This window comes from Herpailurus yagouaroundi, unplaced genomic scaffold, assembly GCF_014898765.1.
Source record: "Herpailurus yagouaroundi ecotype Mexico unplaced genomic scaffold, PumYag 139, whole genome shotgun sequence".
Classification (NCBI taxonomy): Eukaryota; Metazoa; Chordata; class Mammalia; order Carnivora; family Felidae; genus Herpailurus; species Herpailurus yagouaroundi.
The window spans coordinates 9,332,806-9,347,561 of NW_024412394.1; the positions used below are offsets into that span (position 1 = coordinate 9,332,806).

At 44.1% G+C, this 14,756-nt stretch overlaps 1 protein-coding gene across 4 annotated transcripts in view; it reads left to right on the forward strand.

Moving 5' to 3' along the window:
- BICRAL (BICRA like chromatin remodeling complex associated protein) overlaps positions 1 to 14,756 on the forward strand; it is a 67,868-nt gene that overhangs the window by 47,370 nt on the left and 5,742 nt on the right. For 3 of the 4 annotated variants that reach the window (XM_040473530.1, XM_040473531.1, XM_040473529.1), the window contains 6 exons: positions 4,629 to 4,734; positions 5,601 to 5,701; positions 7,448 to 7,509; positions 8,291 to 8,436; positions 9,752 to 9,846; positions 12,102 to 12,204. In XM_040473530.1, coding sequence (XP_040329464.1) covers positions 4,629 to 4,734; positions 5,601 to 5,701; positions 7,448 to 7,509; positions 8,291 to 8,436; positions 9,752 to 9,846; positions 12,102 to 12,204 — 613 coding nt within the window. The remainder of the gene's footprint in view (positions 1 to 4,628; positions 4,735 to 5,600; positions 5,702 to 7,447; positions 7,510 to 8,290; positions 8,437 to 9,751; positions 9,847 to 12,101; positions 12,205 to 14,756) is intronic. The other variant, XM_040473532.1, reaches the window with a different exon arrangement.

Genomic DNA, 14,756 nt, shown 5'->3' on the forward strand with positions numbered 1-14,756 from the left:
AGCATGAACGGGGGAGGGACAGAGAGAGGGAGACACAGAATCTGAAACAGGCTCCAGGCTCTGAGCTGTCAGCACAGAGCCCGACGTGGGGCTCGAACTCACGAACTGTGAGATCGTGACCTGAGCCGAAGTCAGACGCTTAACCGACTGAGCCACCCAGGCGCCCCCTTTTTTTTTTTAACGTTTATTTATTTTTGAGACAGAGAAGAATTTTAAATTCTTAAGCCCACATTGGATTTCTGAATCTTGTGGCTAGAACCCAGAAACTTGGTATTTCAGAAGCTCCCCAGGTGATCTTGATGCAGCTAGTCTATAAACCTGCATTTGAGAGCCACTGCCTTCGGGTATCCATTCCCCACCACCACTCAAAATTCCCAGGAGAAGCTTAATGACCCACCGTGGGTCATTAAGTAAGCCATAGCCAGAGGAGCAGGGTGACACGAAGTGACCATACAGAGCCTCTACTGCTGTATAACAGGACCTTTGTTCAAATTAAGAAAAAGTGCCCCTCTGAGCCAAAATAGAAAAAGGTACCCCTCTGGGTGGATAAACTGCTCCATTGGCAGGATTGGCACTTTTATTTTATTTAAAAAATTTTTATTACAGAAAGAGCAGGGGAGGGGCAGAGGGAGAGAGAAAGAATCTTAAGCAGGCTCCATGCTGAGCATGGGATCGACATGGGGCTCAATCCCGCAACCCTGGAATCATGACCTGAGCCCAAATCAAAAGAGTTGGGTGCTCAACCAACTAAGCCACCCAGGGGCCCCAAGCTTGGCACTTTTAGATGGGAGAAAAAGTGCTCCTTCCTTTCCTAAAGTTTAACCCTCAATGCCTCTGGCAGGTAACACACCTTTGTGTCTTCTCCAACCTTCCTGGCTCCAACCCGTTTCTGTGGCAATAGGACAATTCCCAGAGGGGAGTGTGGCTGGACAGAGCCCCCCAGTGGTCTCCCTCATTCAGTAAATGAGGGAATATTTTAGGTTGTTAGGTGAATATTGTCTTGCTAGGCTGTAATTGGTTTCTTTCAAAGTATACCCCAGAAGGGGAGGTTGACATATCAAATATTTTGATTTGTTGGGGTTCTTTGTATGTTTACATGATATCAAAGATAATCCATAGGATCTAAAGCATTAAAATGTATACTGATGTTAGCAGATTTCTTAGAGCCAAGTTCTCAACAAAGTATCCTTAAACAGTCTGTTTGTCAAGAAAATGTATTTAAAGAGCAAGGCTTCTCTAAGAGTTCAGGAAACAGGACAGATGGTAAATTTCACTTCTGGAAAAGATGGTCAGTTGTGGGCAACCTGAAGTTTTGGGGACCAGGAGAGAGGTGATGGATCCTGAGGGGTTGGGGGGGTGGGCTGGGAGGAGGGACGGACCCCCGTGACATACACTGCAGTGGAATTCATTCACACACTTTACTGAGTAACTGTTTGCTGTGCGCTCACTGTGGTGCCGGCCCCGTTCTGGTGCCGGGAATACAGCAGTGACCCAGACAGACCAAAGTCCAGCCCTGAAAATATGTAGAGCGGCGAACTTCTGGAGACAGATTGGTCCCTAAGACACGGAGCTTTCCGAACATACAGACCAGCTGGACTGAGGTTATGCCACTGCAGGGTCCAGGCTAGGCTCCCCCCATGCATTCTGACTCTAACACCACCCTGGCCCTACCCACCCCAGCCCAACCTGTGCAATTACCCCACAGTGGGACAACTGGAGTGACCATCCTCCTCCCGAGGGAAGGCGTACTTGAGGACACAGGCAGGGGTAAGATGAAAACACACTGATGCCAATGCTTGGCACCCACACAGGTGGGCAAGGGGACCACAAAGCACTCCAACATGTGCTCAAACGAGAGGGTCCCCTTCAGACAGTTTCCTTGTTTTTGTTTGTTTTTTTTTAATTTTTTTTTAACGTCTATTTATTTTTGAGACAGAGAGACAGAGCATGAACGGGGGAGGGTCAGAGAGAGGGAGACACAGAATCTGAAACAGGCTCCAGGCTCTGAGCTGTCAGCACAGAGCCCAACGCGGGGCTCGAACTCACGGACCGTGAGATCGTGACCTGAGTCAAAGTCAGCCGCTTAACCGACTGAGCCACCCAGGTGCCCCAGTTTCCTTGTTTTTAGACACAACAGTACTTACATTTTCAGGCTTGGACATGAGGTTGTTCTGGGTTTTTTTCCCTTTCACTCTTCTGTGTTGTGAAAGAGCACACATTTAGAAAAAAATGTGGAAGATATGATCGAACAGTTAACAAAGAATTCAAAAGCAAATTCCCATCCACGTAACCACTCAAGAAATAAAATAGAATATTGCCACGTAGCCCCAGAAACCAGCCCCCTCTATATGCCTTCCGAACCACAGCCCTTCTCCTGACTTTCCTGGTGATCTCTTTCTTGCTTTGCTGTATAGTTTTATCGCTTATGTATGCAGGGGGGTTGTTTGTTTATTTTTTAATGTGTATTTATTTATTTTGAGAGAGAGCACATGAGCAGAGGAGGGGCAGAAAGAGAGAATCCCAAGCAGGCTCCAAGCTGCCAGTGCAGAGCCCGACGCAGGGCTCGATCTCACGAACCATGAGATCAGGACCTGAGCGGAAGTCGAGAGTCAGATGTTTAACCCACTGAGCCGCCCAGGTGCTGCTGTAGGAATTTTGTTTTGTTCATCTGTTTAGTAACTGTGAATCATTTTAGGTCATGTCTGATAAGTAAGGTGGAAGATCAGGCTGGGTAATGCCATTTTTATTAAAAAAAAAAAAAAAAGTTGTATACTCTAAAGCAGTAAGGATGACTGACATTCTTCTGTTTCGTGCGAACTAGGCACATTGGGAAAAATTCCAAAACTGTGTATTAACAGCACTACCGTAAGGACTGCGGTCACAGGAACATATTCACTCTGATCCATCTATTCTTGGTGGTCTGGTTAGTTCAGAGTTCCACGTAGTATATAGCTTTGCCCTGTGAAGCCACATTTTCCCAACTTTTATCTGTTTGTTTTTTATTCAAGGTGGCCCTTAGTGTTCATCCCCTGGAAATATCTGAGAGGGTGCTCACTGTTTTCCCCAGACCTCCCCGCAACCCCAGTGTCCTCCGTGTGGACAGCTACCAACACTAGGAGAGCAGAGTTATGTTCTAGGTGAAATGCTGTGAACACTGGAAAATTTCCCCTCCGGGTTTTGTTACTAAAAATGTATTATCTGTCTGCGTAGAATGGTGTAGGTCTGACCTTCCCTGCTAACGGAAGGATGAGCAAGGTGACCGTTTCCAACTTTGTAGTGACCTCTTCCTTCTGGGGTGATGTCACATCCCTCTCAGGGCACCTGGGTGGCTCAGTCAGTTAAGCATCTGACTTCAGCTCAGGTCATGATCTCAGTGTTCGTGAGTTCAAGCCCTGCGTCGGGCTCTGTGCTGACAGTGCAGAGCCTGCTTGGGATTCTCTCTCTCTCTGTCTCTCTCTCTCTCTCCCTCTCTCTCTGCCCCTCCTTCCCTCCCTCCCTCCCTCCCTCTCTCTCTCTGTCTCCCAAAAATAAATAAATAAACATTAAGGACACAAAAAGGATGTATAGCTCTAAAAAGAAATCCCTCTCCATTTTTATATTAGAAGAGAGAACCAAATAGATAATTGATCGCTTAGAATAGAAATGTCAGCATGAACTTACTTGGCCAATGGTCAGGCATTGCTAAAGACTGTGTGAGTGCCCACACATGAATGGTTGGTGGGAACATTTTAATCAGGCCAAGGTCATAGTTTAAGTCCCCCGTGGGGATGACTGCACTAAATTCTCAATCCACTGATAGAATAGAAAGTATAAAACTGAAGAAAAAACTCTGAAAACTTACTGCACTATGAAGCAGTAATGACACAGAAGGTTAAAAATTGAGAGTAATTTAAAAGCCCTTTATCATCTTCCTTTAAATGGATCATAGAGATAACAGATCTTTTTAGAGCTAAAAGGAACTTGTCAGTCCCTAAACTTCATCCAGTTCATGTCCTCATTTATACAAAAGAAGCACTCACTCACCCATTTAAAACATCAGATTAATTTTCCGAATAATATTTTCCTCAGGCTAATATTCAGTTGAATTTACATTTCCCAGTTACACCTGATGTTGACATGATGCGAACGGGAGCCATACCGGTGGTGGCAGGGGTGGCACGTACTCTAGATCATCTACACAGCAGTGCGTGCTCGCAGTAGGTTTGGGGCTGGCGCTTGGGCCCTGACCAGGTGCTCAGAGTCCGTGCAGCACCCCGCCCCCATAGGTTCTGGTAGTTGGGATCATAGTCCCTGCAGGCTAGAAAATTGCCGCGGATAGAAAGGGAGCTTCTGGCTCTGCCTTTGTGTCTGGGCACCACAGTCCTGGGGCAAGAAAGCAGTCTGGCATCAACTCAGCATCCCCGTGAATGGCACTGAGAAAATTCGGCTCGCCTGTAGCCTTTTAAAGGGCGCTGCTTGCGGTCCTCCCAGCGTGGTGGAGAGTGACGGAAAACTCTGCTTTTGTTTTGTAATCTAGAACCTGACGGTGATGCCGGGTAGGCATTAACTGGCCTAATTGGTGTTTTGAGGAATCTGTTACAGCCTTTAGTCACGAAATTAACTTTTCCTCTTGGCAATATTTTTCGCAGGCTCAGAAAAAAGGTTTGAATCAGACTTCCCCCATATCCGCTTCCAAGACCACAGATGGCCTGAGGCAAGCACAGATCCCTGGCCTCCTGAACACCGCACTGCCAGGTCAGGAGCCTTCACAGTAATCTCCCCTCAGCCGTCCCCTGTCTCCCCAAATCCAAAGGACACTCTCTTCCCATCCTCACCCTGCATGTAGCCCTTCCCATTCAGCCTCCTCCCCACCCTGACCGTTCCTTCTGCCTCCTTTCCCCCCGAATGATAAACCATGTTGCAATCCCCACTTTCATTTTATACACTACTAAGAAAGAAAAACAAAACGCACTTCTAATTAAATTATGACGCACTTAATTTGGGGGGAAATGTGCCGCTTAGAAACAACAAAATCCAGTGTCCTATGGCACAAGGGACTCTGTAACTATCTTCATGTCACTTTATTTATATATATTTGGAATCCCCCCCCCCCGCCAAGACTAAAAATATTGTGGGCTATGTCTTCCGTTCCTTCTAAAGCTTTGAATACCTGCACTGCTCAGTAAATACTGAAAAAGACAAAAGCAGGAACACTTGTAATCAGCCTCTTGCTTGGGCCTCCCATCCCTTACATCGTTCGTGAGCATTTTGGGGTGTTGTAATCCTGGCTGGCTGTCCAGTAATACTGCCGTAGTGACTGGCTCGAGGCCTGTTCCTCAGACCTTCGATAATTCGAAACTGTAGCACTGGCAGCTTTTATTTATTCCCATTGATTTATGTATCCACTTTCTATTTATTACCACGTAGGCTTTACTAATCCTGACATCTGCCGCTAGGGCTTCTGTAGATAAATGTACTTCCCACCGTTCTTCCTCAGAGCAAGCATTCGTGATAAAGAAATCCTTCTCAGAACATTCAGTAACCCACATCCATTGGCCTCTAGGGGTGATATAAGGGGCCCGATTGACTGTTTCTGTTGTCTTATGTGTTCATTCTAATAGGGCAGGATTCTGGAAGCAAAGTTATACCGGTGTCCTTAGGAACCGCACAGCCACAGCAGGAAAAGGTAGTTGGATCATCTCCTGGCCAGCCAGCTGTGCAGGTAGAGGACAATTTGCATAGCTTCTTCCTAAGGTTGAGCATAATTGTGAGGAAATGTAGTTGTGTCATCTCCAGCTTGGTGGTTCCCGCCTGGTATCATCTACACACAAAAGTGTACTTGTTCACTGAAGACCTTCCCGACAGGCCAGGCTGATTTCTGTTAATGTTTATGGGATTCATGTGTCTATTCTATTTCTCACATTACAGCACTGTCATTTCCTCATGAATTAATAATAGACTAGAAGCTGGGGCTCCTGGGCGGCTCAGTCGGTTGAGCATCCGACTTTGGCTCAGGTCGTGATCTCACGGTTTGTGAGTTCGAGCCCCGCACTGGGCTCACTGCTGTCAATGGGGACCCTCGGATCCTCTGTCCCCCTCTCTCTGCCCCTTCCCCGCTTGCGTTCTCCTTCTCTCAAAAATAAACATTAAAACAATAATGATAACCATAATAATATACTAGTAGCCAATACATAGTAGGCACTAAAAACATGTAGTTTACTATTCAGTGGTATCACTCATCATAACTGAAGTAGATCTGTTCCTCTTAGTTATACAAAGAGTTTTTTATTTTTCTGCTGTAGCAACCAGGAATATATGAAATAGTCCGTTTCTGTGGTCTTTTAACCCAACCACTGATCTAAAAAGGAAGGAAAAATATTTTTGTTTTCAGCTTGCTGAGCCCTTAGTTTCTTCTCAATCAAACCCCAATTCATAGTTTAATGAAACTTGTTATAGTCTGGGCCCGCCTGGAATACTCCATGAAGGATCTGGTTCAATTCTCAGATTCTGACATAAGTCATGTTTGTTCCCTTAACATTGACATAAGAAATGCCCTAGTGTGGGCACCTGGCTGGCTCAGTCAGTAGAGCATACAACTCTTGATCTAGGGTCATAAGTTTGAGCCCATGTTGGGGTGTAGTTTACTTAAAGGAAAAAGAGAAATTCCCTACTAAATCATATACCTTGACTGTAATAGCTAATGGATTTTCAGATGTTCATGGAGTTGGTACCCACAAATATACTTCAAAAATCTAACGATGCATTTATAGAGTTGGAGATTCAGGCTTTAAATACAGTCCCTTCCAGGGAACTGATAGTACAACTTTCCATAATCTTGACACGGTGTGACTTTGCTACATGGGTCTGTGGACTGGCTTGTTTTATTTTTTTAGCAGGGTACAGTCCCCATTCTTAGAATATGCTCTTGAGGGGCACCTGGTGGCTCAGGCAGTTGAGCATTAGACTCTTGATTTCAGCTCAGGTCATGATCCTAGGGTGTTGGGACTGAGTCCCACATCGGGCTCTGCACTGAACATGGAGTCTGCTTAAGACTCTGTCTCTCCCTCTGCCCCTCTCCCCAACTCACACACTCTTTCTCTGTAAAATAAAAAATTAAAACAAAGGTTTTTAGTTAAAATCGAAACAAAGGGGTGTTTGGGTGGCTCAGTTGGTTAAGCATCCAGCTCTTGATTTCAGCTCAGGTCATGATCTCACGGTCTGTGAGTTCGAGCCCCACGTTGGCTCTGTGCTGACAGTGCACAGCCTGCTTGGGATTCTCTCTCCATCTCTCATGCTTGTGCGCGCTCTCTCTCTCTCTCTCTCAAAATAAATGAATAAACTTAAAAAACTTAAAAAAGAATATGCTCTGGATAGGGAATTGAAAATATCTGTAACATAACTATGTGTAACTACATTCTGCTTATTGTTTCTACAAAAGGGAGTAATAAGAGGTATGTTTTGTCTTTAGGTGGATAGTCATTCAGGAGGACAAAAGCGGCCTGCTACAAAACAACTAACTAAAGGAGCTTTGTAAGTGACCCTTGGAAATGACTCATTTTGATCATTTCTCTAGGTTCCTAACCTTCAATAAATATACAACAGAAGTCAGGTTATAATGTATGTGTGTGTGTGTGTGTGTGTGTGTGTGTGTGTGTGTATGTAATGTATATAATATTTTTTAATGTACTTTGAAAATAATTTCCTATAGTTTGTTTCTATTAGGACCTATAAATGCAGTGACCCTTGAACATCACGGATTTGAACTGTGCAGGTCCACTTATACGCAGATTTTTTTCTGATAAATACAGAAAATGTATTTTCTATCAATGTATTTTCTGTTCCTTACGATTTTCTTAATAACGTTTTCTTTTCTCTGTATAATGCATATAATATAAAAACTATATATTAGTGGACTGTGTAATCAGTAAGGCTTCCAGTCCACAGGAGGCCATTAGTAAAGTTTGAGGAAAGTCAAGTTCTCTGTGGGCTTCTGACTCTGCGGGGAGTCAGTGCCCCCAGCCTCCCATGTTGCTGAAGGGTCAGCTGTGTATCATATATAGTTTGAGTCTACTGTTGGCTCTTTTGTTCTTAAGAAGAATAGTTCTTGGTCTTTCCAGCATGCCACATACCCTTCGATTGGCTGAAGGGTCTCTGGGAGAAGCATGGTTTGGTAAACGCCTATGAAGTAAAAAAACAGAGCTGCCATACTGTGAATAATAACATTCCTGTAGGTCTTAATTTCTTTGCATGCAAATCACAATTAGGTTTCCTACCACGGATCTCCACTGACATGGGCAATTCTCTTTTAAAGCATTCTCCAGCAGTTACAGAGGGACCAAGCCCACGCTGTGACACCTGATAAAAGTCAGTTCCGATCACTAAGTGATGCGGTGCAGAGGCTACTCTCCTACCACGTGTGCCAGGGCTCCATGCCCACCGAGGAAGACTTGAAGAAAGGTAAACAGGCTATAACCCCAGAGTGCCACTGTGACACCAGACACCATCCTATGGATGCCCCACAGAAGAGCGAGAGCCACGTAGCTCCCATACAGTAGGCACGTTAGTGTTTTTAATCACAGACCTAACTTGTTCCCAATTTACTCAATCTCCCGGTCCATGTTTAGGGTTATGTGACTTACTCTTCTCAATATTCTGTGAAGGGATATGCAGATGTCAGAGTATTTTATTGACAGATTTGGGGGCAGGGAGTCCAAAGCATTGTCTGGACTACTGGCTGCAGGCGGGATGCCTCGGAAGCAGGTACTCTAGCCAGTGATTTCTTGTATTGAGGCAGATTGCATACCCTTAGCTGCTACTACCAGTTTTATGAATTAGAGAGATACTTTAGCCCTCACAAGCATTCTTCAAGGTTCCAAAGTGAGTCTAGGGCATTGCTGTATGTCAAGAAACTGGCAAAAAAGATTAAGGCTGGGAGCCCCATTACCAACCTGGAACCCCGCCATTACGATGCCTCTCACAGATGCACAACGGAGTCGGACCCGCCCTCCCCGCCACCCTTCCCACCACCGTCCCCAAGCCTGGACTCTGGTAGTTCCCTTCCACTGCTTGAATCCCTCCCTTGGCTGCCACTGGTCTTGCTTCCCTGGCTGGGGTCTCTGATCTGAGTACAGTGGTGTCCCTGTCAGTCCCCTGGGAGCTTCCCTGGGAGTTCCCGGGAATAGGGTCCAGATCCCGCATTATACAGGGATGTGAAGACTCGGAGTGATTAGAAAATGTGAAACCTTTGGAGACCGGCAGGCAAAGGCCAGAGCCACTGCACCATGACCTGCAGGATATCATGAACTAGTTTGTGTCCTCACATAAAAACCAGTCGGCCCACCCCAGACAGCAGGACTGTGTTGTTTCAACTGTTTTCGTCTTTCATACCATTGAAGGGAGAGGGGGTACGGCCACGTAGACCAGCAGATCATTCTCTGTTCATTGATATTTATTGCACGTCTGTGTTACATGGTTTTCCTTTATAGGTGATGTTAAAAGCGTTATGCTTTTGGCTTCCTGATTTAAGTTAACATAAGCTAGTATTGAAATGACTTGCTTGATCACATAACAATGGACCGTGAGAAAAGCAGCGCAGAAGCTTGTTTAAACAAGGAAAGCTAATCTAGGAAGAGAAAACTGTCACAGACAAGACAGGTTTGAGCAATGGAAGAGTAATGCATTTCGGGCCTAAGAAAGAAAAGCCCTAGTGGTGATTTGCACCGTCTTACCATTTTCTCTCTTTCTCTCCTTTTTTTTTTTTTTTTTTTTTAAGTCGACAACGAATTTGAAACAGTTGCCACTCAGCTCCTAAAAAGGACCCAAGCGATGCTTAACAAATACAGATGCCTGCTTCTAGAAGATGCCATGGTAAAAATGCTGCTACCACGCATAGTTGTTTTTTTAAAACTCTACAGGTCACAGCTACTAATTCAGAGAGAAAAAAACCTCAGGGAATTACATTTTCCCAGCATAGTTTCCCAGCACAGATACTACAGCACTTGGCATCTGGTGCGCTTTCCACGCGCGATCACACCTAGTGAGTGCTGTGGCTTTCCTGGCCCCAAACGAGGAAACCAGTGCTTTGGCTAAGTCATTTGCCTAACATTCCACAGCCAGTGAGCTTGCAGAGTAACTAACAGAGCTAGAAGGTAGACCGGGACCATCTGGTCTGGCTGGGCACCCCCCAGCCGCCATCCACACTCTGATGCTGCCAGCCACCTCTCACCAGCCCAGAGATGTGGCGAAGGTTGTTCAGAGTGACATCTGAAAAGACGAGGTGACAACAGATGTTAAAATTGGTTTTATCTTGTTTTTAACGGAGTGGTCATGAACATGCCATAAAATCCCTGCACGATTTAAAAACGTACACCTTGGGGGCGCCTGGGTGGCTCAGTCAGTTTAGCGTCCGACACTTGATCTCAGTTCAGGTCTTGACCTGACAGTCTTGAGTTCAAGCCTCATGCTGGGCTCCATGCTGGACATGAAGCCTACTAAAAAACATAAATGTGGACAAAAATAAATATAAATGTACAACTTGATGGTTTTCAGTATATTTGTAGGGTTGTGCAACAATCACCATTGTCTAATTCCAGAGTCTTTTCATCTCCCTAAATAGACACTAAAATTAGTTTTAAAGCATCCGTTAATTAGAGAAAAATGTAAGATACCTCAGGAAATGGTAGAAAGACCAAACCTCTTCTGAGATTTTAGAAACAATTCTAAAATTGTATCAGCCTTAACCTATAAATTGGCCTCTTACAAGCAGTCTTAAATTTAAAATCAACTCTGAAAATGTCCCTTGGGAACTTAGTTGAACTACATTATGCACATAGACAGTACAGTGTAAATACATGTGTGTTTATGTTTACTTAACTATATATATATATATATATACACACACGCACACACATATATGTACATATATATACATATATATGTATATATGTACATATATGTGTGTATACACACACACACACACACACACACACACACACACACACACACATTGGGGCGCCTGGGGGGTTAAGTGTCCAACTTTGGCTCAGATTACGACCTCACAGTTCGTGGGTTCGAGCCCTGCGCCAGGCTCTGTACTGACAGATTGGAGCCTGAAGCCTGTTTCGGATTCTGTCTCCCTCTCTCTCTGCCCCACCCTTGCTTGCACTCTGTCTCTCTCTCAAAAATGAATAAACGTTAAAAAAATTTTTTTTAAGATATATATATATATATATATATATATATATATATATATATATTTACTTACTTATATTTACTTAAATTTGTGCCTCCAAAGCCTGAAATAGTTGTTCTCATTTTAACGACCATTTCAGAAACAAAATGCTGAGATGTCAAAAAAGAGTACCATTTTTGAGGAAAGGCCCACCTATTTGGTCAAATTATCTTCTATTAAAAAAAAGGGCATGCAATGAAAAGACTTTTAACATATTAGTAAGCAGAGAAGGAAATAAGAAAGATACAGAACAATGTGTGTAGTTGCTACCATTTGTGTGCAGAAATAAGAATGTCAATGCATGTGTGTGCATAAAATCAGTCTAGAAGAGTCTAGTAACACTGGTAGGTGCAGGTGCTCCCAGGGAAAGGCAGGGAAAGCCAAGAAGCAGGCTTATTTTTCACATCCTCTTTAGTACCTTTTGAAGTTTGTATCAATGTGTAAATCATCTTTTCCCCCAAAATACAATTTAAAAAAATGCATTCCTACATGATAAGGATAAATGTGACTAAACAGAGGTGCACCTGGGTGGCTCAGGCAGTTAAGTGTCTGACTCTTGATTTTGGCTCAGGTCATGACCTCATAATTCATGGGATCTAGCCCCGTGCTGTTAGCACGGAGCCCTGCTTGGCATTCTCTCTCTCATCTCTCTCTGCCCTCCCCACCCCCTCCCCCTGAGCTCGCATGTGCGTGCACTCTCTCTCTCTCTCAAAATAAATAAATAAACATTGAAAGAAAAAGATTTCTTTAAAAAAAATGTGACTAAATGGCACATGACTAGAACCTAAACACCAAATCCTCATGTCTGGTTGCTTCGTTTGTTTCAAAGACACAGTGGGATGTTTGCACTTGTTAAAAGGCATCTGAAATGACCGGACTCTCTCGTTTTTAGCGGATCAATCCCTCTGCTGAGATGGTGATGATCGATAGAATGTTCAACCAGGAGGAAAGAGCTTCTCTGTCCCGAGACAAGCGTCTGGCACTTGTAGACCCTGGTAAGAAACGTCAGAGGGAAAGTAGAGGAGAGGGACGGACTTATGGGGTCCGGGCCATGGGCCTTTGGGGAGTCTGTCTGAACCACCTCTGGTTACAAAACCTGAAGGTACAAAATGAATTCTGGAGGGGATGCCTGGGTGGCTCAGTGGTTAAGCACCCAACTCTTGATTTCACCTCCGGTCATCATCTCATGGTTCCTGAGTTCAAGCCCCACATCAAGGTCCAAGTTTACAGTGTGGAGCCTGCTTGGGATTCTCTCTCTCCCTCCCTCTCTCTCTGCCCCTCCCCTGCCGACCCTCCCTCTCTCTCAAAATAAATTAATTTAAACTTTAAAAAATTTTTAAACTTTAAAATATTATATAATACAGTACAATAAATAAAATGAATTCTGGGGAGAAAAAAAAAACAGAATGAGAGCAGTGTAGGCATACTGTAAGAAGGCCTATAGCCTAGAAAATCCAACCTGGAATTTGACATTTGTTACGTGATTATTTTCCCCCATTATAAACGTAAAATTCTCATTCTTTTTCTAGTTTTTGAGAACAAAATTAAGTCAGAAGCCTTCCCCAAAGCATTTAAGCCTCAGCAAATTACTGAGTTGTCTTACTATTTGCAAGGCATTGTAGGGTCCCTGCCCACAAGCTTGTAAATTGAGATACTCCATTTAAGTACCTTTCTCTCACTCTGTCAGTTTCCCACTAATTTCGTTGAAGGGGAGGAAGAGATTTCCCTCTGTCCAAAGTTTTTCTAGCTGGGCTAAGAATTAAATTTACATAAGACCTATTAATAGGAGGAAGCAAAAGTTTTATTTTATTTTTTTTAACATTTATTTTTGAGAAACAGAGCACAAAGTGGGGAGGGGCAGAAAGAGAAGAAGACATAGCATCCAAAGCAGGCTCCAGGCTCCTGGCTGTCAGTACAGAGCCCAACGCGGGGCTCCAACTGTGAGATCATGACCTGAGCCAAAGTCAGAGTCTCAACTGACTGAGCCACCCAGGCGCCCCCAAAAAAGTTTTATTACATGTGTACAAAGGTCCAATAATGAAGTTGAGACTCAAAGAGTAACCAAGGCAGGCAGTTTTTCTACTTTTTAGACAAAGAGACAATAAATCTCTGAGGAATTGATACAATAAAGAGACTTAACTCTGGGACTTCACTTAGTAAGGAATTCAAAACAGAATTTGGACTGGAATGGTAAATTAGTGAAAAGTAACAAGGGTTGTTCATACATCCTTCTTGGCCCTGAATTCCATGTTTCTGGTGATGAGGATATCTCTCTGCCTCTTGGTACAGGGAGGGCACCTTTCACACGGGGGATTTATTTCCTGCTCTCAGGGAGCCAAGGAGGGTCAGAGTATCCTTGTACAAGCTGTTTTTTTAAGTAGTTTTAATCCAAAATAATCAGTATGCCATTGTGTTATTGGGGTGGCCTGCCCTTGGTCCCTACAGAATGCCATTAGATTTGACCCACAATCTGCCTTTTAAAAATGAATCCTCCCGGGCACCTGGGTGGCTTGGTTGGTTAAGCATCTGACTTCAGCTCAGGTCATGATCTCACTGCATGAGTTGGAACCCCACATGGGGCTCTCTGTTGTCAACATGGAGCCCGCTTTGGATCTTCTGTCCCTCTCTGTCCCTGCCCCACCTCAGCTCGCATGTGCTTGCGCTCTCTCACTCTCTCTCTCAAAAATAAACATTTAAAAAAATTTTTCTTAATGAAATAAAAATGAATCCTCCCAGGGCGCCTGGTTGGCTCAGTCAGTGGAGCGTGACTCTTGATCTCAGTGTTGTGAGTTCAAGCCCCATGTTGGGTGTGGAAATTACTTAAGAATAAAATCTTAGGAAAACAAACAAAGAATCCTCCAAATAAATAAGAATCTCCTTACTTTTCTCTGGCCTCTAAAAAAATTTTTTTTAATTTTTTTAATGTTTATTTTTGAGAGAGAGTGCAAGGGGAAGGGGGGCAGAGAGAGAGGGAGACACAGATTCCAGAGTAGGCCCCAGGCTCTGAGCTGTCAGCACAGAGCCCGATGTGGGTCTCGAACTCATGAACTGTGAGATCACAACCTGAGCTGAAGTTGGACACTTAACAGACTGAGCCACTCAGGTGCCCCTGGGCTCTAAAATGTTTTTTTTTTATTTAATGTTTTTTTTATTTTGGGGAGACAGAGAGACAGAGTGCAAGCAGGAGAGGGGCAGAGAGAGAGGGAGACACAGAATCCGAAGCAGGCTCCAGGCTCTGAGCTGTCAGCACAGAGCCCGACGCGGGGCCTGAGCCCATGAACTGTGAGATGGTGACCTGAACCAAAGTCGGACGCCCAACCGACTGAGCCACCCAGGCGCTCCTGAAATGTTTTAAATCAAATATCATTATCACAGTTCATGGAATATAAATTTTACCCATACTTGCACCATCCTATAGAAGAAAAGTTTTTATTTCTCCAAGTTTCCTTCCAGCTCCGGTTCCTATTTGCATGCATCATTTATGTATAGTTATAACCATATGTCATATGCTAAATATGATTTTGTTATTCTAATTGGCTTCCATTTA